This window comes from Anarhichas minor, unplaced genomic scaffold (assembly GCF_050575085.1).
Source record: "Anarhichas minor isolate MPS153535 unplaced genomic scaffold, ASM5057508v1 ptg000096l, whole genome shotgun sequence".
NCBI classification, from domain to species: domain Eukaryota; kingdom Metazoa; phylum Chordata; class Actinopteri; order Perciformes; family Anarhichadidae; genus Anarhichas; species Anarhichas minor.
The window spans coordinates 934412-954177 of NW_027466542.1; the positions used below are offsets into that span (position 1 = coordinate 934412).

The window sequence follows — 19766 nt, forward strand, 5'->3', positions numbered from 1 at the left end:
CATCCGTAGTTAGCTGCTTTTGTCAGATTATGTGCTGCTCAGCATTCTGCGGTCTGAGACGATTCAGTAAGAGTAGCCAAGTTATCAAGGCTACTGATATGTACTGTAGCCTGCGGATGTCTCGTCTCCGTCTGTCATGCGATCATTGCTTTGCAGGTCGTGGCTCTCTCTCTCTTGAGGGTCTTCCGTCTTGCACCTTTGACCTGGGATGCATGTTGCATATTTGTTGACGGGTCCAGCTGCTCCTGCTTAACTAGCAGATTGAGATCTGGGTCACAATGTGAGCAGAATCAAGAACGCTTATAAATACCAAGAGTTAATTCAAAAGCCTGTGATCAGACGCCATTATCCACATAAAGTCTCCAGATACAGATCGCATGTTCTAAAATATCGATATTTAAATATTTAACATAAATTCGACATGATATTTTATTGCTGATGATAAAGTAGGTTGTACTTGTGCTGTGAAATTTAGTCTAAAACGGAAACAAATCATTCACTCAGGGGAGAAACCATCTGAATCCACATGTTATTCCAATGATCGTCGTGGTTGAGACGGGAACAAGCTTCTCCCTCGATTACACTCCAGAGAGATGAGGGTCGATCTTTGATGTCATCGAGACACAAACCCAGGAGGTGGTCGGCTGACAATAAATTACAGACTGGCTTTGTGGACGTATAGAGTGCTTCTGAAGAAGGTTAATGTCCACGTAAAAGCATTCATTCATTTCTGGGGCAGAGCGGAAAAAATAAATCCTGTCTCCATAAAATCACCCCGGGTGCCATCAGGCCGTCCACACTGCTGCTCCACTATTTATCTCCTGATGACATCGTGAAGATTACTTGCTGTGTTGTTGTCGTTTTTTTTAAGAGACTTGATCACTAATTTAGACTTTGACAAAAGAGGAATAACACATGAATTCAGCTTTAGGTTGGAATTTGCTCTTAGTTTTTGTCAAATGGAGCAACGACAATCTTTCAAAAGTAATAATGTCACTTCTATTTCATCGCAATCATCCAGACGGGCATCATGATCTCAGGGAAGCCTTCCTGTCTCTCCACAGCCAGGACCTCCAGGCCGGCCTTGGCGATGATGCACTTCATGATGTCCAGGTGGCGGCTGATGCTGCTGTCGATGGGATCCAGCTTGCAGCCCTGCCGCGCCATGTTGTCCTTCATTATGATGACGCCGTTTGGACGCAGGCTCTTCTTACAGCGCACTAGGAAGTTCATCAGGTCCTTGTCTGTTAGATGGCCTGAAGAGAAAGATGGATAGGGAGTGAAGCGAAAAACAACAACAACAGACCACAACAGAGGTACCTGTCCCTGCTGGGATCTTTGTTTCCATAAGTTTTCCTACAGGTCTACGCCAAAACCTGCCCAGGTAGCTTGAGTCAATGACAAGTTACACTGCTTCATGCATCAATTGACCGACTGTAGTCTGGTGGTCAACACAGGTACTGTCTCCAGCTCCTCCTTGAGGATCCTGACGAGTTTCCAGGCCTGATGCTCAGTACTTCCACAGGGAGGCGTCCAGGTGGTTCCCTGCTGCAGTTACAGGGGTTGTTCATCCTCATCTTGAGTTCAGACACCTTACTAATGAAACTTATTTTGCCTGTTTTTACACATTGTTATATTATACCTTAGTTTTTCTGACACTATCTGAAGCTCTAGAACAGATGTGAGGGTTGAAACGTAGATCAACTGGTAACTTTTGAGCTTTGCCTTCACACTCAGCTCCTTCTTCATCACGACAGGCTAGTATGACGCCCACATCACATCTGATGCTGCACCAGTCTCCCTGTTGATCTTAAACTCCATCTTACCCTCACTGGCAAGATCCTGATGGACTTGACGATACATTTCATTTGGGGAAACAACTTAAATCTCATGAGAGGAAATTAGAAAACAATGCTAGTCTCGCCTAAAAAAGAAAGAAGCTCAGTATCCCTTGGAATTATGTTCACATTTGAGGATTTTGCAGCAATTCACGTCCAATGCCAATGGGAAGTGTGCTCGTTAAGTAGCAAGTAATAAAGAGACTATAGACTAAGATCCCTCTCATACTTACATGCCACCCACTGCATCCAGATGACGTCGTACTTCTTTTTTGGAGGTGTGAACTCTTGCAGGTTGAAGCAGTAGTAGGTCTCGATGCGGTCGGCGTCGTCTCCGAGGTACTCCTCGTGCGCGTGGAGCAGGAAGTGCTCCATCATGTCCACCAACTCCATTTTCTCAAACACAGGAAGGAGGACGCCTTTGGACACACGGCCGATCCCGGAGCCACAGTCCAGGGCACAGTGCGTGCCAGCCTTACCGGGACCCTGTGGGTGGAGAAAAAGTGGAGAAAACATTCATAGTTGTAGCAAAAGTCAACCTTATTTAGAGGTGTATCGAGAGGATAAAATCAGTAAAGATCCTCAACTGAAGATCGTTTGTAAGGCAACCATAAAAACAATGGAGCTGGATTTATGTTTCAGAGAAAACAAAATGTACATTTAAATGCAGCATGTTATTACAATATCTATAAGTCAGGGGTCGATACTTAATTTGATGTGTTGCCAGATGTCAGGCCTCTGTAGCTCAAAAGCACCGACAGCCCAAACAATTCGACCTCAGTTCCTCAGGGCAACGGAACTATGAACTTTACCACGAGGGAACAGAAAGGTACCTCACTTGAATCATGCTGGTTTTTCTTCCTTTTCATTTGGTATTCTGACCTCACTCCAACCCCTCCGCATCAGGGGCCCCAGTGTGTGATTGAATGAAAGATGGGGCCCCGAGGAGCTCAGTGCTTGTTACAGGAGGCTTCCTGGTTTTGGTGAATTACTGCCATATTGCTCCGTGCGTATGTAGCTCAGGTTAATCTAGATGTGTTCTAAATCTTTTCCTTCCCCGACTTGTTTTAGTGGAAATGTCCGGTTTCAAAAGGAGCTGTTCACAGCCAGGGGAGCAGGATGTGTAACTGAGCACACGTTTGTAGAAGAGAGAGAATCCTAACATTCAGGCTCTTTGCATTGAAGTGAATTGAATGTGAATTTCTGGACACAAACAAATTGAAGCAAATATCACCGACTTTAACTCAGAAAGAAACAATTTCCAGAGCACTAAATGCAGAGCAACATTTCAAAGGATCACCGGGATGATATGCTGTTACAGCAGCCATGTTGCCAGGTGTATGATAGTTATGATATTTGTATGAATTTTAAAAACAATTTAGCCCTTTGTTCAATGTCCATCCATCCATCCATTATCTTTCACCGCTTATCCTGTTCAGGGTTGTGGGGGGGGGGGGGGGGGCTGGAGCCGACCTGGCCAGACTATCTCAGAGCTGACAACCATTAAACAAACCATAAATGATCCAATCACATCTCTGCTCAGATCACGTGAGACAACCACTGTCACCGCTCACAGCGTCTTACATGACTGTATAAACGGAGCGGAGAAGAGAACATAAATACGTTTTCTTTTAGAGAGGATGAAACAATCATATGATTTGTATTTCTGCGAATTTGTTGTCTTGGCTTTATTAGCATCATAAAATACTGTACTTAATGCTAGCAGTACATTTGATTATTCCCTTCCATAAATAAAGAATTGTTTAGTCAATGTGAGGACGATTTTTCAACATTTTTAAGTCCTATATTGGGCCCTGAGTGATAAGAAAATTTTCAAAAGTTTTTTTACTGATTTCAGTTCCATTTAAGAAGATCTTTGATTTGTAATCATTTTATTTTATCCAGTTGCAGTTTAGCTCCATTAACATTTTCTGATTCAGAATTCTCAAATATTAGAATTTGCTCACATCGTGTTGTCTGTAATAATAGCTCAGGGAACTGATATACAATGTGCAGTAATAAAGCATACCTTGCTATCGATCATCTCATGACAGACAGAACTGAGAATAGAAAACTGACATTAAATATATTCATTATTATATTGTATTGTATTAACCAGTAGTAGAAAGCTTGCTCTGTTGACATCAGCACTAGTGCAAAAGTATCCATTTAGCTATTTGTAGTTCCTTTAAACACATCCAATCTTAGCACTTTATAATTAGAGCTCCTGTAAAACGGATCCTCTAAATAACCCCGTCTCTGGGCCAAACCCATTCCCCTGAATTTACACTTGCTCTTCCAACATCTAAAAAAACCCTCTAGTCCACTCTGACATTCATTCACATGAACATGCAAAGATGCATGTGTGCACGCATACAAAGATGTTGAAACATATGAGAATAAGACAAGAAACTTATGACATAATTATGATATATTTTAAAGGGACATTTTGGGATATAAGCATATTCTCAGCTAACCTAGCTCTCTCCAAAAGTAACAAAATCAACCTACCAGCACCTCTATAGCACAGTAATTAACACATTGGGTCTTATTTGCTTAATCCAAAGAAAAACCCAAAACAACAAATCCACTGTTTCCCGGGGGGTTATGTCAGAGTATTTCTTCCAAGACCATATATCAGGCAACCAGCAGACACCCCAGGTAGGTACTAGTTTGGACCATAGACTGTAAATAAGAAGTGCAACCAGTGAACGGAAGTGACGTAGAGATGCCGTGTATAGCTCTGGTAGCAGTAATGACCTGTCAATCACAAGGTAGCTCACCCTAAAGCAAACCCTACTTTGTCGTCTATTTTACTCTAAATTGATCATAAATAGACTCTAAACTACCGATTTAGACCATAAACTCATGTTTACAATGTTTACTGAGTCAAGTGAGAAGTAAGGTCATTTTCTCATAGACTTCTACACAATCTGACTTCTTTTGCAACCAGAGTCGCCTCCTGATGGCCAGCAGTAAGAATGTAAGTTCAAGACACTTCTGCATTGGCTTCACTTTTCCGGCCTGGAGGTTCCCGCCTGGTTTGGATCAAAGACAAGTCCAAAACAACCTATAAAACAGCAAACTGTTGTGTGTACGTGTTTCTTTGGCAAATTAAACAAACAAGATATAACACGTTAAAACTAGTGACCTTTAGAGGTGCTTGAAGGCAGATTTTGTTACCTTTGAACAAAGCCAGGCTAGCCGTTTCCCAATCTTTATGCTAAGCTAACTTAGCTGTCTGCTGCCGTTAGCTTCATACTTATCAATCTCCCCATGTAACATTCGGCAAGAGAGCGAATAGGCCTATTTTTTTAAGTGACCCTTAGGTCAATCTTACACCACATTGCAGTTTATAAAATTCTAGATATTTCTCAACAGAAAAATACTAATAAATATCTCTTCCTTCTCTACTGTGAACAAATTAGCGCTAGTAAAAACTGACCATAGTACAAACTGATTGGCAGCTGTTGGCTCAGCTTGTTCAGTACAGGTGTTTACAGGTGACATTAAGTCTGAGCTACTATTAGAAACTGCACTGAAGCCTCCTTCAACATGAAACAAGGTGGTATTCTTTTTATGCAGTCAGAAAGACGAATTAGATTCTGACATGTACTGTCCATCCAGGGATAGCTATACCAGTGTAAATCGATATACGGGTGGACTGTACTCAGAAGCCACAGTAAAGTGTGTAAATAATAGACAAACTGCTTCTCAAATGTAACAGTATCAAGTATGTCAAGAGGTATTCCAGACCTGATTGAGCCTTTGATCTGAACCTGAATATGAGTTGGTATCACGTGACTCACCACAAACCTCTTCAGAAACTGCCGGGAACCCTCCAGATCAACGTTGCATATCTCCAGAAAATCTCCCAGCATGCCTTCCTCCGAGGCTGGGACGTCCTCATAGAACTGTTGAGCTCTGTAGTAAAACTGTTTCTCTCCTTTAATGAACTCACAGGTGACTGGAAACAGCTTCACTGTTAGGGCACATGGACACACATAAAGAGAACAGCTTTACAGACAGATTCTTAATACGGTTTATTTCTTGTTGGATGATGTGGTGTTAAGTTACTCTTTAAAGAGGGTTTAAGTTTCAAGCTTGTACCGCTGACCACACCCAGCAGTGATGTCATGGTGTCCTAGAGTACACCTGTACATCACTGGAGTAATATGAGAAGCCAAACCATTGGAGGTCAGCAACAACAAGACTTCTGGCACCTACATTACCAACAATACAAACGCTGCCTACAGTTTACTCGTTAATTTTGATATAGTCTGATGCTAATGTAGCCCCGATCCGGCAGCAGAGATGAGCAGTGGGCTACAGAAGTCAGGTACGCTAAGCTCCCCCCTCTCATGTCACTTCTGGTTGCAAAAAGCCAAGATGGTGACAGTCAAAAACCAAAGTGGTGACAGTCAAAAACCAAGATAGCGACAGGTGGTGTAATTGCATAGTAAGTGTCTGTCACGCTAACAGACATGAATTCACCCTGGACTGAAAAAACTGAGTTGAAAAATTGCATCCAACGCTGCATCAAGTTATCCTCAGGATTGATGACTCAATCTTTTGAATATGGGAAATTAAGAAGAAAAGGGTAAAGGTTAGTCTGGAAGAAAAAAAAGAAAAGTAACGTGGTTGCTGTATAAGTTTTGAAGCCGGTCCCTCATTGATGGTTTGGGACAAATTAACATCAAATGCATGGAATGGTGGATGATTACCAAATTTAAAAAGTGTATTAAAGCTTAGATTTGACTAGAGTTTATGGCAAGTAGTAAGGAATTACTTCCAACACATGTCATGACATTAGACTGCCGTGTATGGAGAGGAACTCTGTCCACAATCTCAAAGGAAATGTAGAATGATTTGATTACCAGAAGACTATAAATAAGGACATGATGCTTACACTCTGCTCAGCTGTTACATGATATAAAATAACAAGCTGGTTGATTTATTTCCAATGTTGGGCATTCGCATGCTTTGTGGGTTATCAATGAGCAAAAAGTTAATATTTCTGTGAAACTGTGACCCTTCTGTATCCAGTACCACAACAGAGCACGGTAAATATTGTTTGTGTGTTCAATTATGTGTTGTACAACAACACTTATAATAGAATTCAAATGGCATACTGTGACATTAAGAAACTTAACTGGCTTCTTAGACAATCCCAACCTTTCACTGCCTCGGTTTTGCTGAGCTGAAATAAATCCTGCAGAATGAACGCAACATTTCCGAAGGCTTAGATGACACGTTCCTGGCGTAGAGGGGGTGGGAGGTGATGGGAGAATGTCCGTCCGCTTGTCAAGGACCTCCAGTGGCAGAATTCATAACACCAAAGTGAAACATTAAGAGGGGGGATTTATTTCCAGCTGGAATACCTCCTCCATGCCAGAAACAAGGAGCCATTAAAGGGGCCGAATCGCTCGGGTCATGCTAAAAAACAAAGTGTAGAAACAGTCAATGCTTGACTTTTCAGTCAAGTGCCCGCTTGGTTTTGAGATGTTTGATGAATTTGTCCTGATCTGAGCATCTAAAGCTGTCAGTTACATGTCACGTGACCCCTCTGGGAGGCGTTCAGAAGAAGGGTAATTATAGAAACATCGAGCAAGACCCAAGAAGGGGGGAGGACAGCGCGATGACATGCACTTCTGCCAGGGAAGTGTCAATCCGGTGCTACCATGTTCTTCTATCTCGCAACTTCAAAGTGGACCTGCTCATTAGAAGTTAACCTGAGGTGAAGCAGAATGAGACATCTGATTAAACGATACCTGGTCTGAAGATTAATGTTAATTTCCAATATTTTAGGCCTAGATTTAACACTAGTGATACCCTTCCATCCAGTGTACAGTATACTTATTTTAGGTTTACTCCTTTTGCTTGACATTTGCTATATTAAGACGTAAATAAAGGATTAAATAAATATTTATTTCAGTCCATTTACCATTAAACGGCCACGGCTGTTGGTAAATAATCTGACTGCAGCCCTCTGACTGTCATGTATAGCGCTGACTGACATGAGTTAATGCCTTCATGCCTGACATACCATGCCATGAATGGTCTTTGTGTCAAGTCAGTGGTAAGAAAATAAGGGGTCTTTTAGCCAGAATGGCCAGCAGGTCTGGATCTCCTCTTTCTGCAGATTGTGGTCTGATGAACAAGTGCACACCCTGCAGAGGATTAGATTAGACCTTCTACAACCAAGAGCAGCCTTCTGTTGCTTTGAGGGGCTGTCCTCGAATAAAGAAATTCGAAGTCAACTAACACTTGACTAATCAATTCATTGATTTAAATCGACAGATCTGTACAAATGAGTTTCTTCACAAAGAATCACACAAAAGCATCACTTTAAATCTGGTGTTAACCAGAGAAGTACATTTCTTGGAAATAAGTCATTCAGTATGAAAAAAAGCACACAGAATAACTAATCGACTCAAGAGATCTTTGTCGACTAGGACCAAAACGACGATAAATTGACTAATTGACTAAGAGGGGGCAGCTCTCACAATGGAGAGGTTGTTATATTATACACCATACAAAAGTTTGGGATCCCCTTTTGTATTGATGCTTTTCTTTTTTTCCATCAATATTAGCTAATAGCAACACGTCTGTTAATTCCAGCTTGTTATTGGCTGCATTATTTTGCATGGTTAATAAACTAATGGTTTAGTACCATTGTGTCTGTGCAGAAACCAAAATCTGTGTTCACTGACCGTATCTGATAGACAGCGCTGTAGAATGAACACAGAAGGGCTGGGTGGATGTATACATTGTTGTTTATCAAGAAATAGTTCCAGAATGTTAACTTCCCCCAAAACTACAAACTGAGGTTTTTATATTTCCGTTTACAAATTTAAAAAAGTAGGCACTTGAAGTCAGACTAGCTGTTTCCCCTTGAGACTAATAACAAGTGCATTCACATACACTTACATATTTGAATTTTAAAGATAATATCTCTGCAAACACACTCTTTTTCGACATTTTTCTATTAAAAAAGCAGATAAACCCGACAAGAAGTGGAGACAGTGTTGTAAAACCTCCACACATCTTTTGATGTGTGTCTGCAAAACAACTATGTGGTAAACCTTTAAATGTATAATGATGTAAAACGATATTTACTTGTTACTTCGTCAGACTATTATTGGTTGGCTATTCCAAAGACTGTCTGTTGTGGAAAACCCCAAAGCTCCTTATAATTCCCTCTGCATTTGTTTGTTTTATCCTGTTTAGTATTAACACTACACACTCAACATCACTGCTGAACACTTTGTTAAGTGCATCATTTTTTCCCCTATCTTCCAGGTTGCCATTGTTTCAATTAATTTCACTACAATATGTAAATCAACTTTAGCCAGGTGATCAATCACAGTTATTATCAGGAATGCATTTATTTGCTTTTGGGGGGGGGGGGGGGGGGGGGGGTTATTATGGGTAATGCAGTACACAGTCTTCCAATCAATGGGCAATTTGAAATGTATTACCTTGTGATGAATATGTGACTTTAACTAAGCTAATTTTGCCAAGTTATTTTTCATGAATGGAAACTAATGAAAACCCATTGGAAACTAATTATCTTTACTGCATATGGTATACTTTGGAAAAAAAAATATGAAGTTATTTGTACTCAACCAAAACATGCAAAACCTCCCGCATGCTTCTTCAGCTTTGCCCAATACTTAATGGAGTCATGGGTCAAGTAAAGGTTGTAAATCTTGACCTCCTAACTATGTGTGGTTGGATCTTTGTGTGGTCCTTCTTACCCACAGGAGTTTTCTCCAGCAGGTACAGGTAGCTGGCAAAGAACTCACTCCTCATCGCGTGGTGCAGGTGGAAGGACATGCTGTGGCGACACATGGTGGCATCCGTCTCTTTCCAGCGATCTGAAAACGCCTGGTGAGCGCCCTTGTATGCTAAGTTGGGCAATAAGCTGCCAGTCGTATCTTGAAGTGAAATCTCCATTTTGGCTGTATGTGCACCCCACAGAGCGGTGGGAAGGTGTTTGACCGAGCGATGGTGGAGGAGAGTAACACTGTTGGTTTTTTACGCTGCTGTTACTCCAGCTGCTGCTATATCTGTCTAGCTGAGTGTTCAACATGTCTCAACCAGCGTTCAAGTGATCGGCAGAGATCTTTTTCAGGGGGCAGTGCTCAGGACCCCTGCCAGATTTACAGATCACCTGCTAGGGACACTGACTTTGAGGGAGGGGGCTGTCTCTGGAAGACACAGAGGCGACTGACTTTCAGCTGCACACTTTCAAGGCAGAGCTGACATATAATGTCCTAAAATTAGCAATGTCTTCTCATGTTTGTATACACAACTCCACAGACACCAGAGAACAAAGATATGCTCCAAGTCATCTTATTCTCTTAGTACATAGACCAAACTGAACATGTGATTTAACCCGGTCTCCACACTTCTGAGTCTCACCCTCTATATGTGCCACTCTTATTGACCTCTTTTGGGTTGACACCTTGAAATCTGACCTCAGGATGAGTTACAGCAGTTCAGGGGTTTAAGTAGCTGTTTGTAGTTCCCATTCTTGACTTATCATATAAATGGAGAGCTTTGCAGACAGCATGTTTAAACCTCAATGGCTGCAGTTGTCTGTTTTGTTGTGTGGGATAAGGCATCTCAAGAACTGCATGCCGATCTCATACTGTCAAACACTAATAAAGAACCTCCATCTGTCCTTGTACCCCTATAAATCAGTCAGTCACCAGGAAATACAAATACCGTATATATTTTTGACCCCTAACACAAATGATATTCTAATATATCCATCACGAGCCACGGACTAAACTTAGTGCAGTGACATCAGCTGTCACTGGTGCTGAGACAAGCGAATACATTGAGGAGAGCAGATTTATTATGTTACAGTATTGATTACACCTACTTGCCATTTGTTTATATCCTCACTTGTAACTAGATACATGGCAACATACATGGCTTATTAAGAGATCTCAAAAGTATAATTTCATTAAAACAATTAAACAAATCTGCAAGTGCATAACAAATAAACTTGTTTAATGGATTTTCTATAATCAAGTCATATTTCTCTTGAATGTGGTGCAGTGATCTGCCTTCGTCTTCATTCAAGAGTTCATTGAACAATAGAGTATATTAGAAAACACTGTGGTTGATGTGAAACCTTATGTAATGAAAAAGCAGTCTGTGAAAACTGAAATTTGAAGAGAATCCACTTGTTGGACTGAAGGATTGGTAATAAGCAGTGAAACACATTTGAAGTTGACAGATCCTTTTTAAGGTCATGTTTGAAGTTATGTAACGTTAAGCTGACTCACCTTGGAGGCTTCTCTTACCGCAGCCTGCAGGCAGACCATCCATCTCATCCGCAGATACAGTCCTTTAACAGAAAATGGTTTTTTTTATACTTATTAGTTGCATATTAACTATTTTAATTTATTTTAGAAAGTGTTTCATAATTTGACCATCTGGTTCTGAACATTTCATTATCCCTCTATCTCTGTTAGAGCTGCATATTGCCATCTTTGCACATCTACTGGATGGATTGGCTCAAAGTTTTGTACATACATTTATGGTTCCCAGATGATGTGTCCTAATGACTTAAGTGATCCTCCAACTTTTCTTCTCGTGCCACCATGAGGATCACATGTGTGGTTTTGAGTGAAATAAAACAATGACTATTGGATGGATTTTCATGAAATGGCCTCTTAAGTCCAAGTTACAACCCTGCTGCAACTGTTCAGCTTCAGAGCAGGCAGAGATGGAGGAAGCATTCAGATCCTTTACTTAAGTCAAACTAATAATACTACACAGTAAAAATACACTGTTACAAGTAAAAGTCCTGCATTAAATATGATACTTGACTAAAGTAGAATCAGGAAACTTTACTGAAAGTAGAAAAAGTAGAACAATGTCCCCTGTGACTGTTCCTAATTATTTGGCTACTCATGAATTATTGTAAAAGCAGGATTTTGCTGTAGTTGGTTGAGGTGGAGCTCAGTTTGGACTATTAACTAAGGATTATTTGTATTATGGATTAATCTGCTGATTGTTTTTTCCATTAATCAATTGTTTGGTTTGTGAAAATAGTGAGAAATGCTGTGACAATTACCCAGAGCCCAAAAAAGTGACACCTTTACAATGTTTGTTTTGTACAACCAACAGTCCAAACCTCAACATTATTACATTAGAAATATTACAAAGGAAAGCAGCACATCTTCAGATTTAATAAGCTGGAGCCATGAAATGTGTTTTAATTATGTTTCCGTCAATTGACTAATGGGCCCTTTTCACAGCAGCGATTTTGACATGTCATAGCAGGGTAAAGTTTAACACAGGTGTAGCTAATTGATGAAGTTAATTAGGGCCCCATTCTATTTAGAGTGTCACAGCCATTTCAGTGAGGCAGCATACACAATGCAGGGCCATGCCCCATCTACATGGAACAGGGGCTAAATTAATGTTATAAATTACACCTGTGTTAACCCTGCAATGGCATGGCTGCTGATAAATTAACGTGTATCGTTACTAAAACTGTTGGGTAACGCTCTCTTTAATTGAATTAATAGCAAAACATATTTTAAAACCTCTCATATGTTAATTTTTTATTAATTAATTTGTGAATTGACTAACGGTTAATAAAGCTGTAAGATAAATGTACAATATATACCTAGGTGAGATACCTAACTTTTACAGTAGAAGTGGTATGAAAAGAAAAGACTCAGATAAAGACAAGTTCTGTTTTTTCAGTACTTGTACTTGAATGTACTTAACGTTAATACACATGACGCAAAGCTTGGCCTCCCTGTGCTGCTGGTTTCCATTAAGCTCGTCCTCCGTGACTACAGGTGGCAGCAGTGGCAGATTGCTGCCGATAACAACATTGCATGCTGGGAGCTGGATGAGTCGCCGCCCTGGCAACAAGCTGCAGAAAAAAACAAAAACATCCGCCCTGTCTTCATCAGCATCAGCTGGCCCCGTTTGAGACGCAGACAGTTTTAATGTGGACTTTCATTTGAATCTAAAATGGACAGTTTGCCAGCAGGAGGTCCGCGGTATCTGAAAAGGTAACCGCTGCTAACGCCGGCTTGTTTCCGTGTGTAGTGAAACCTTTAGCGAGCAGGTCGATGAAGCAGCGGGATGCTCCGCTGCTTCATCGAAAGAACAACACGCTGTTTAAATGAGCGACTACTCCGTTTCAAATATTCATGAATATGTATTTTTGTGTTGGTACGACCAGCTCAAAGTATCCAACAGTAGTACCGTTAGCATAGTATTAGCTGACCATATGTCTGTCTTGCGTGTGTAACGGTAATGTGACGTCATGGACCGTGATGTACTTTAATCAATGAAAACAATAACATTGATTCTTAGGTTCATAGGTTTTACACATTACACAAACAGTACATACATCAACATATTAAATGCATTCAAACATCGTTCAATTTCCTTGCATGAAACTTTTTTTTGTACCTGTTTTTAAAAATCATAATACATTCTGACCTCGTCTGGTGAGCTCTTCTGAATCTTGACTCCAACACAATGAAAAGAATCACAGTTGTGGCTGATTTGAAAGCACTGTATCTCAACTAGGCAAATTGAAGTGAATCCACCCAGAATGAGCATTTAGTACATCTTACTGTACTACTACTGTGCTATTCACTGTTGTATTATATGTTTTATCTTCAGCCAATGCTTACTTTGTCTCTGTATGACCCACAGGAGAGTGAAGGGATGTACTCTTGAGGTCCACCCCACTGAGAGAGCCCTCGTGGTTCAGTATGAGGTGGAGGCCACTGTCTTGGGAGAGCTGGGGAACCCTATGGTTGGAGAACGCAAAGAGTGTCAGAAAATGTGAGAAATAAACACTGTCAGCTAATTCAGGATTAAATCTTACTGAGTTTCTTTTTAACTGCGACTTAACGGTGATTTGTAAGATGACAGTTACACTGTAAGAAACATACCTTTCTTAAGATACATTATGTTATCGTGTCCAACAATATCAATCGGTTTCTGTATCCTGATTTTATTTTGTACCTTGCATCTGAGAACCAGGTGCTCAATGTTTCTCTCAAAAGCTGTAATTTCAAGTGTCTATATGTTTGTCCTTCAGTATTCGCCTGAAAAGCCTGAACGCCCACACAGATACGTCCTCTTTGGCCCAGAAGGTTGTGGAGGAATGTCGTCTGATTCCCTCGTCCAAGCTCCACGAGGTGGAGCAGCTGCTCTTCTATTTGCAAAACCGCAAACAATCAAATGGTATTGAGGAGTTTCATCATGGCTAACTAACTAACTAACATAGTTAGGGTTAGTATTCCTCAGAGTAAAAGTCACAAGAGGCCTTTTTGTGATGCTAAATATTTCCTTTCACAGACATCCAAGAGAAGAAACGCATCTCACCTCAAGACTCCACACCTTACGCAGGAGTGGAGGTAGGAACTGAACTGTACAGTATACAGGACTGTGTGTGTGTGTGTGTGTGTGTGTGTGTGTGTGTGTGTGTTTGTGTGTGTGTGCAGTTCTGAGGATATTTCGCAGTCCTGAGGCTGAACTCTTTTATTTCCCTTCAGCTGGACGAGGTGGCGAGCATCAACAGCATCGATGAGTATGTGGAGCTGCTGTATGAGGACGTCCAGGAGAAGATCAGAGGAGCCACGCTCATCTTCCAACTGGCCCGCAACCCGGACAACCTGGAGGAGCTCATACAGAACGGTACCCTGCTCTGTTAAATAGAGAATTGCTTTGTTCAGCTTAAGAGGAAGAAAACATAATTCTTCGTTTATCTCTATTCTTTGTCTATTCACGCAGAAATACAGAACCACAGTAGAACTCCAACAACATGCTTACAGCCAGCACCAAGGTGTTGATTATCCAAACTACTATTGATAGACAGTATATATGCCTTTTCTCAAATCATGGTACAAAAGATGTTTCAAGGTATCTCCTTCCTCAAATAATGAAGCAATAAAACATTTTATATAGTTTTTCAATATATACAAAATATATACAAAATATATACAAAAAGTATACGAAAGTATGTAGTTCTCAAAATCACATTACAAGATTCCTTCTCTCCACTGGCTCCAAGGGCTGGGTATCAATCAAACCTCAATACTTTTATGGTATCTGTTAATCTCTGGTCAGCTTTATAGTTCTGTTTTCTTTCTTGGATCGCATAATTCAAGACCTAAATCAAAATTTTGCCAAATTGGCTAAACATTAGGCAGCAAACAAGTATATTTCAGTGTCGGTACCAAAGTTATCGAATTATCGAAAGTTATCAAGAGAGCGCTAAATAAATAAAAAATGCCACGTGATAACGTGACTAAAGACTAAATCAATAGATTCATTCACGTTTCAGTTACTAATGAGTGAAGGATTAGCTAAGCACAGTTTATAGTTTGCAGATCCATGTTCACAAGGGTCCATGTGATATATATTTCATACTCTGCCTGTGTCCGCAACATGTTTGCCTCTGCAGACACACACTGTAAAACAAACACAACCATGACTGCTGTCCATGTTCGTCCCTTCACTAACTGTAGCTGTAGATATCTTTTGCCTCTACTCTACCCTGCCTTTTTCTTTTTTTTTTTGAGCCTTCAACAGCATCTCACGGTCTTCCTCGGCAGATGGCGTTTGCTCAGGTGGTCGTATACGGAGGGAAGATGGTAACCCCTGTCATGATATGGCGATATAATAATATCTCTGTGATAACCGAGCAAACTCCATCTGCAGAGGAAGACCAGGATCAAGGTCAAGGTCCTTTTCATTCTCAATTATTCAGAGTGTATTAATTTTCTGTAAATAATCTTTTTCCTGGCAAAGTGAAGCCAGTTGCCAAAGTTGAAATGTGCAAACCTCACTCATATTTCAGATTGTCAAGCAAAAAGCCAGATTTGGATGAAAAGGGAGTTTTGATAATGAAAATATCGCTTGAGTGTAGAATCCGTTGACTTTCAACAGCTCGTCCTCTCGGCTCCCCTTTTCAAAGAAAACAAAGCTCGGCTTCAGTTCTGCTCCCTTCCGTGACAACCGTGCTGTTTCTTCCGCAACAGCACGGAGCCATCATCCTCCGCAGCCGCGGCGAGATGCCACGGCTTCATTTGTATCTGTCATAATGCGTCGTCGGCTCACTCCGTCTGCCGCGCCGCATCAACCGGTCCGATGTTGATAAGAGCCGAGTGTTCGTGTGAACCGAGAGGCCTGGGGTCGACGTGGAAAGAGGAGACGGACCCTGGGACGCACGTCTTTGCGCTGAGAAGCCCCCGTAGCACACAATCCTTGGGAGCCTCCGACCTCATCGCATTCCCCCACGCTTCTTTAAATCAACCTCCGGCTGCAGTGTTCGGTCTGACTGATTTCCACACGCATGCGCTTTGCATTTAGTTTTTCTTTTGACATCTGTGGTCCTTCATTCTTGTCTCGCCTTCTCTTTGTATGACTTTCTTTTTGTATAAGGGCCTTTGTGTGTTTGTATGTCTTTATTGACGTGTGTTTGTGTGTCTGTGGTTAGAGGCGGCCCTTGGAGCCCTGGCCAGGGTTTTGAGGGAGGACTGGAAGCAAAGTGTGGACCTGGCAACAACCATCGTCTCTGTCTTCTTCTGCTTCTCCAGGTAAACCGGCACGTCAAACACATGCAGAGGGCCACAAGTATCTGACTATCCCTTCATTCCAAATTTGTATTTTTTAACTTTATTCATAGTCTCCACTTCTTTATGGCTGCAAGAGTCTGTTGCATGGTGTAAATGTCCTCATGTGCCCATGCCTGCAATGACCGTCTACATGCAGCCCAAAAATGTAGAGTCGCATGGAGCGTCCGTACTGACAAGCATGTGTATCCTTCCGTGAATACAGACATCCAATGTAGTCCACATACTGGTTTTGGACTACATCCGTGCCTTTTTAATTTGTTGTGATTAACTAAACTAGGGCTGGACTAGGATGGAATAATCAAATATCTCAATATTTTTGACCACATGCCTTGATATCGATATTGCATTAAGGTAATATACGGTCTTTTGCATTTGGAGCACAAACCCAGTTTACTAGATTAAGGCAGTCATAACATTTTACCAGCCGTATGGTTGCCTTCCTTCTGTGCACTATTTCTAAATTTAAGTTGTAACAGCGCCTGAGTCTGCTCTCTTCTTTTTTCACTGCTCTCCCCCTTACTTACAGTAGTCCTCCACCTTTGGCAGCGTAGCTAGTACTGAAGTTTCACTCTCCAACTGGGGGTTAGGAAACCCTAAAATTAGCCCTCACTAGAATAATACATAAACGTCTGTCAGAGCTGATTTAGGCAGCGAGAGGACGTGTACGTCTGAAAACTGATCGTCGCTCTTGGCTCGTGTCCATCTCCATGTTATGCTGTTTGGATTGTGAAACGGTTCAAGTTGGACTGATTATAAGTCAGACCCAGGACATACTGTTTGACTGAATGTGTTTTGACTTTGACAGTTTACTTTGTAAACTACTTCAGCGGTGACGGATTGGGTCATTTTAATGACAGCTCCCAGCTGGAATCCCCAATTCCGTTTTGAAAATACACTTTTGGATAAATGGAAGTCTTTTTCTTTCTTTTTCTCTCTCTCGTTGCCTCTTCATTTCCTCGTCTAGTTTCTCCCAGTTCCATGGCCTGGTCACACATTTCAAGATTGGGGCCCTTTGTATGAATATCATTGAGCATGAGCTGAAGAGGTTCGACCTCTGGCAAGACGAACTACAGAAGAAGAAGAAGGCCTATATCCTTTTCTAAGAGTTGTGCAACTGAAAGATCTTTCCTCTAAAAGCCAGTTTCTACTTAATAGAATAGATGATGTCTGTATGGAAAGAACGTTTTCTTGTATGTAACCTAATACTTCCAGTAGCTGGGTTATTATGGTATAGTTTTAATGTTTTCTGTGTAAATTTGATTTGCTTGACTGATCTCACATGAAGAATTCTCTGAGAACCAAAATCTGAAGAAGGAACACGAGAAGTCTTTCAGAAAGTACCAGAGCCTTCTGACCAAGCAGGAGCAGCTTCTCAGAGGTAACTGTGGGAACTTTGTACCCCCTGATGATGTCAAGCTTATCTGACCTGCAGTGTCCACCAGCAGGCTGTTGTAGATACTGGAGTCGTGAGGGGTCAGTGTAGTCCTCTTCTAAGCCCGGCTAATTGAATTGGCCAAACACCAGTCTGCTCACTTAGCCTTTAACCTCTGCAGCCAGTGCTGCCGGTTGGGCTATCGACAAAAGTTTCCCGAGTCATCAAATGTGTTTTGGCTGAATTTTGGGAATGTTTGGACAAAGTAATGCGTATGACATCGAGAATACTGTGTGTGAAATGTAATTAGACAGACATTTAAGTGTCGGTGTCACTGATACGAAAGTCTAAGTTAGCGTCTTATAGCTGCAATGAATACATTATATGTGATTTAGTTATACAGCACTTTTCTAACAAAATGTAAGTACTTCCAAATTAAAACAGTTAAGCGCAACATATGAAACCAGCAGGCTTGTATCAGAAATACTGTTGATATAATGAACAACAAATTGATTTTTTTGTCATTTGCTAAGCAGTTATTGGGGAAGTTCTGGGTCTCCAATGAGAGGGTTTGCTGCTTTTCTCTGTCTTAATCATTTGAATCTGAATGTCTTTGAGGTTTGGATCATTGTTCAGACTGAATTTGGACTCTGCTCTGTCGGTTTTTATACACTAAACAAGTAATTGATTCTTCATTAAGTTAATTGACAGATTTGTTTGCCCCAAGAGGCACAAGAAAAGCTACATTAAATCAGAAATGACTTCCAAAAGCCAAAACAACAGTAAGGGAGTGCGTTACAGCTAAATGACTTCTGTTCTAGAAACAACTTGTGTTTGCCAGGCTGATCTTTATGTCTCTGACACGTTTGACCCCGTAGTTGCTCTGTGCCTGCTGCTGAACCTGGCTGAAGACACCCGCACAGAGCTGAAGATGAGGAACAAAAACATCGTCCACACGCTGGTGAAGATCCTGGACCGGGAAGACGAGGAGCTGCTGCTGGTGGTGGTGTCCTTCCTCAAGAAGCTCTCCATCTTCCTGGAGAACAAGAATGACATGGTGAGACAGAGGAGGGGTGGAGTGAAAGTTACAACACTCTCCTCCTTTTTCCTTGCATCTTAACTGAAGCGCTGATATACACAGTGCCTTGCAAAAAGTTTAGAACCATTTATACAGCCCAATATCACAAATTAACACTTAAGCTCATGAATGGTGCAGACAGTTAAGGTGGAAAGTTTTACAAAGAAACTATTAAAGCTTGCAGCCGCTTGCGCTTTTTCTCTGAATTTGAGAAACGGCAAGTAGGACATTAATCATGGATTTGTTAAGGAAAATGAAAAAATATTCCCGCAATTAAGTGTTACATAAAACCACTCTTGCATCAACAAAATTTGGATTTAATTAAGTGTTTATTAAAGCACATCCGCCAAACTATTCATTGTTTAAAGACCATGGCGTCTGTGTTGTTTTGAGTTTTTTTCTGACTAGTACAGTCAATCTCCTAAATTAGACCTTCACATCTCTAATGAATGTGCTCTTTAACAAGGTTGTTTTGAGATATTTAAACTCCATTCGTGAAACTTAAAAGGAAACAATCACTCTTCATTTGTTCTGTAAAACACTCCCAAAGTCATGTTGACAAATGGCTGTTCCGCTGTAGAAATGCCAGTTGAAACCACGCTTATCAAATTTCAATTTAATAAATGCTTAGAAGGTCCGCTTTTGGCCACGTGTCCCACAGCGCTCGTACAGGCGCCGACTTTCCCCTAATCCAGCCCCACCTGGTTCCAATCTCACTCAGTTTGTGGTTCTTTATCAAAGCCAGACCCAGTTAGGAACTGGTTTTATCTCCTCGTTTCCCCTTCGTTGTATCTTTGATTCAGATTAAAGAAGCCTTCGGGGGGTTTAGACCCACTCAA

General features: G+C 41.1%; 2 protein-coding genes across 2 annotated transcripts in view; one reads left to right on the forward strand and one right to left on the reverse strand.

Moving 5' to 3' along the window:
- Positions 1–999: 999 nt before the first annotated feature.
- ntmt2 (N-terminal Xaa-Pro-Lys N-methyltransferase) lies at positions 1000–9797 on the reverse strand. Its single transcript, XM_076082566.1, has 4 exons — positions 9599–9797; positions 5648–5820; positions 2072–2324; positions 1000–1256 (listed from the first exon to the last, which is right to left on the reverse strand). The coding sequence occupies exons 1-4, from the start codon at positions 9795–9797 to the stop codon at positions 1000–1002; spliced, it is 882 nt and encodes a 293-aa protein (XP_075938681.1).
- A 2955-nt stretch (positions 9798–12752) lies between these two features.
- Positions 12753–19766, forward strand: part of kifap3a (kinesin-associated protein 3a) — a 29896-nt gene continuing 22882 nt past the window's right edge. The window contains exons 1-9 of the mRNA XM_076082615.1: positions 12753–12889; positions 13545–13676; positions 13936–14081; positions 14196–14254; positions 14393–14534; positions 16339–16438; positions 17442–17566; positions 17757–17855; positions 18728–18906. Coding sequence (XP_075938730.1) covers positions 12849–12889; positions 13545–13676; positions 13936–14081; positions 14196–14254; positions 14393–14534; positions 16339–16438; positions 17442–17566; positions 17757–17855; positions 18728–18906 — 1023 coding nt within the window. The 5' untranslated portion in view covers positions 12753–12848. The remainder of the gene's footprint in view (positions 12890–13544; positions 13677–13935; positions 14082–14195; positions 14255–14392; positions 14535–16338; positions 16439–17441; positions 17567–17756; positions 17856–18727; positions 18907–19766) is intronic.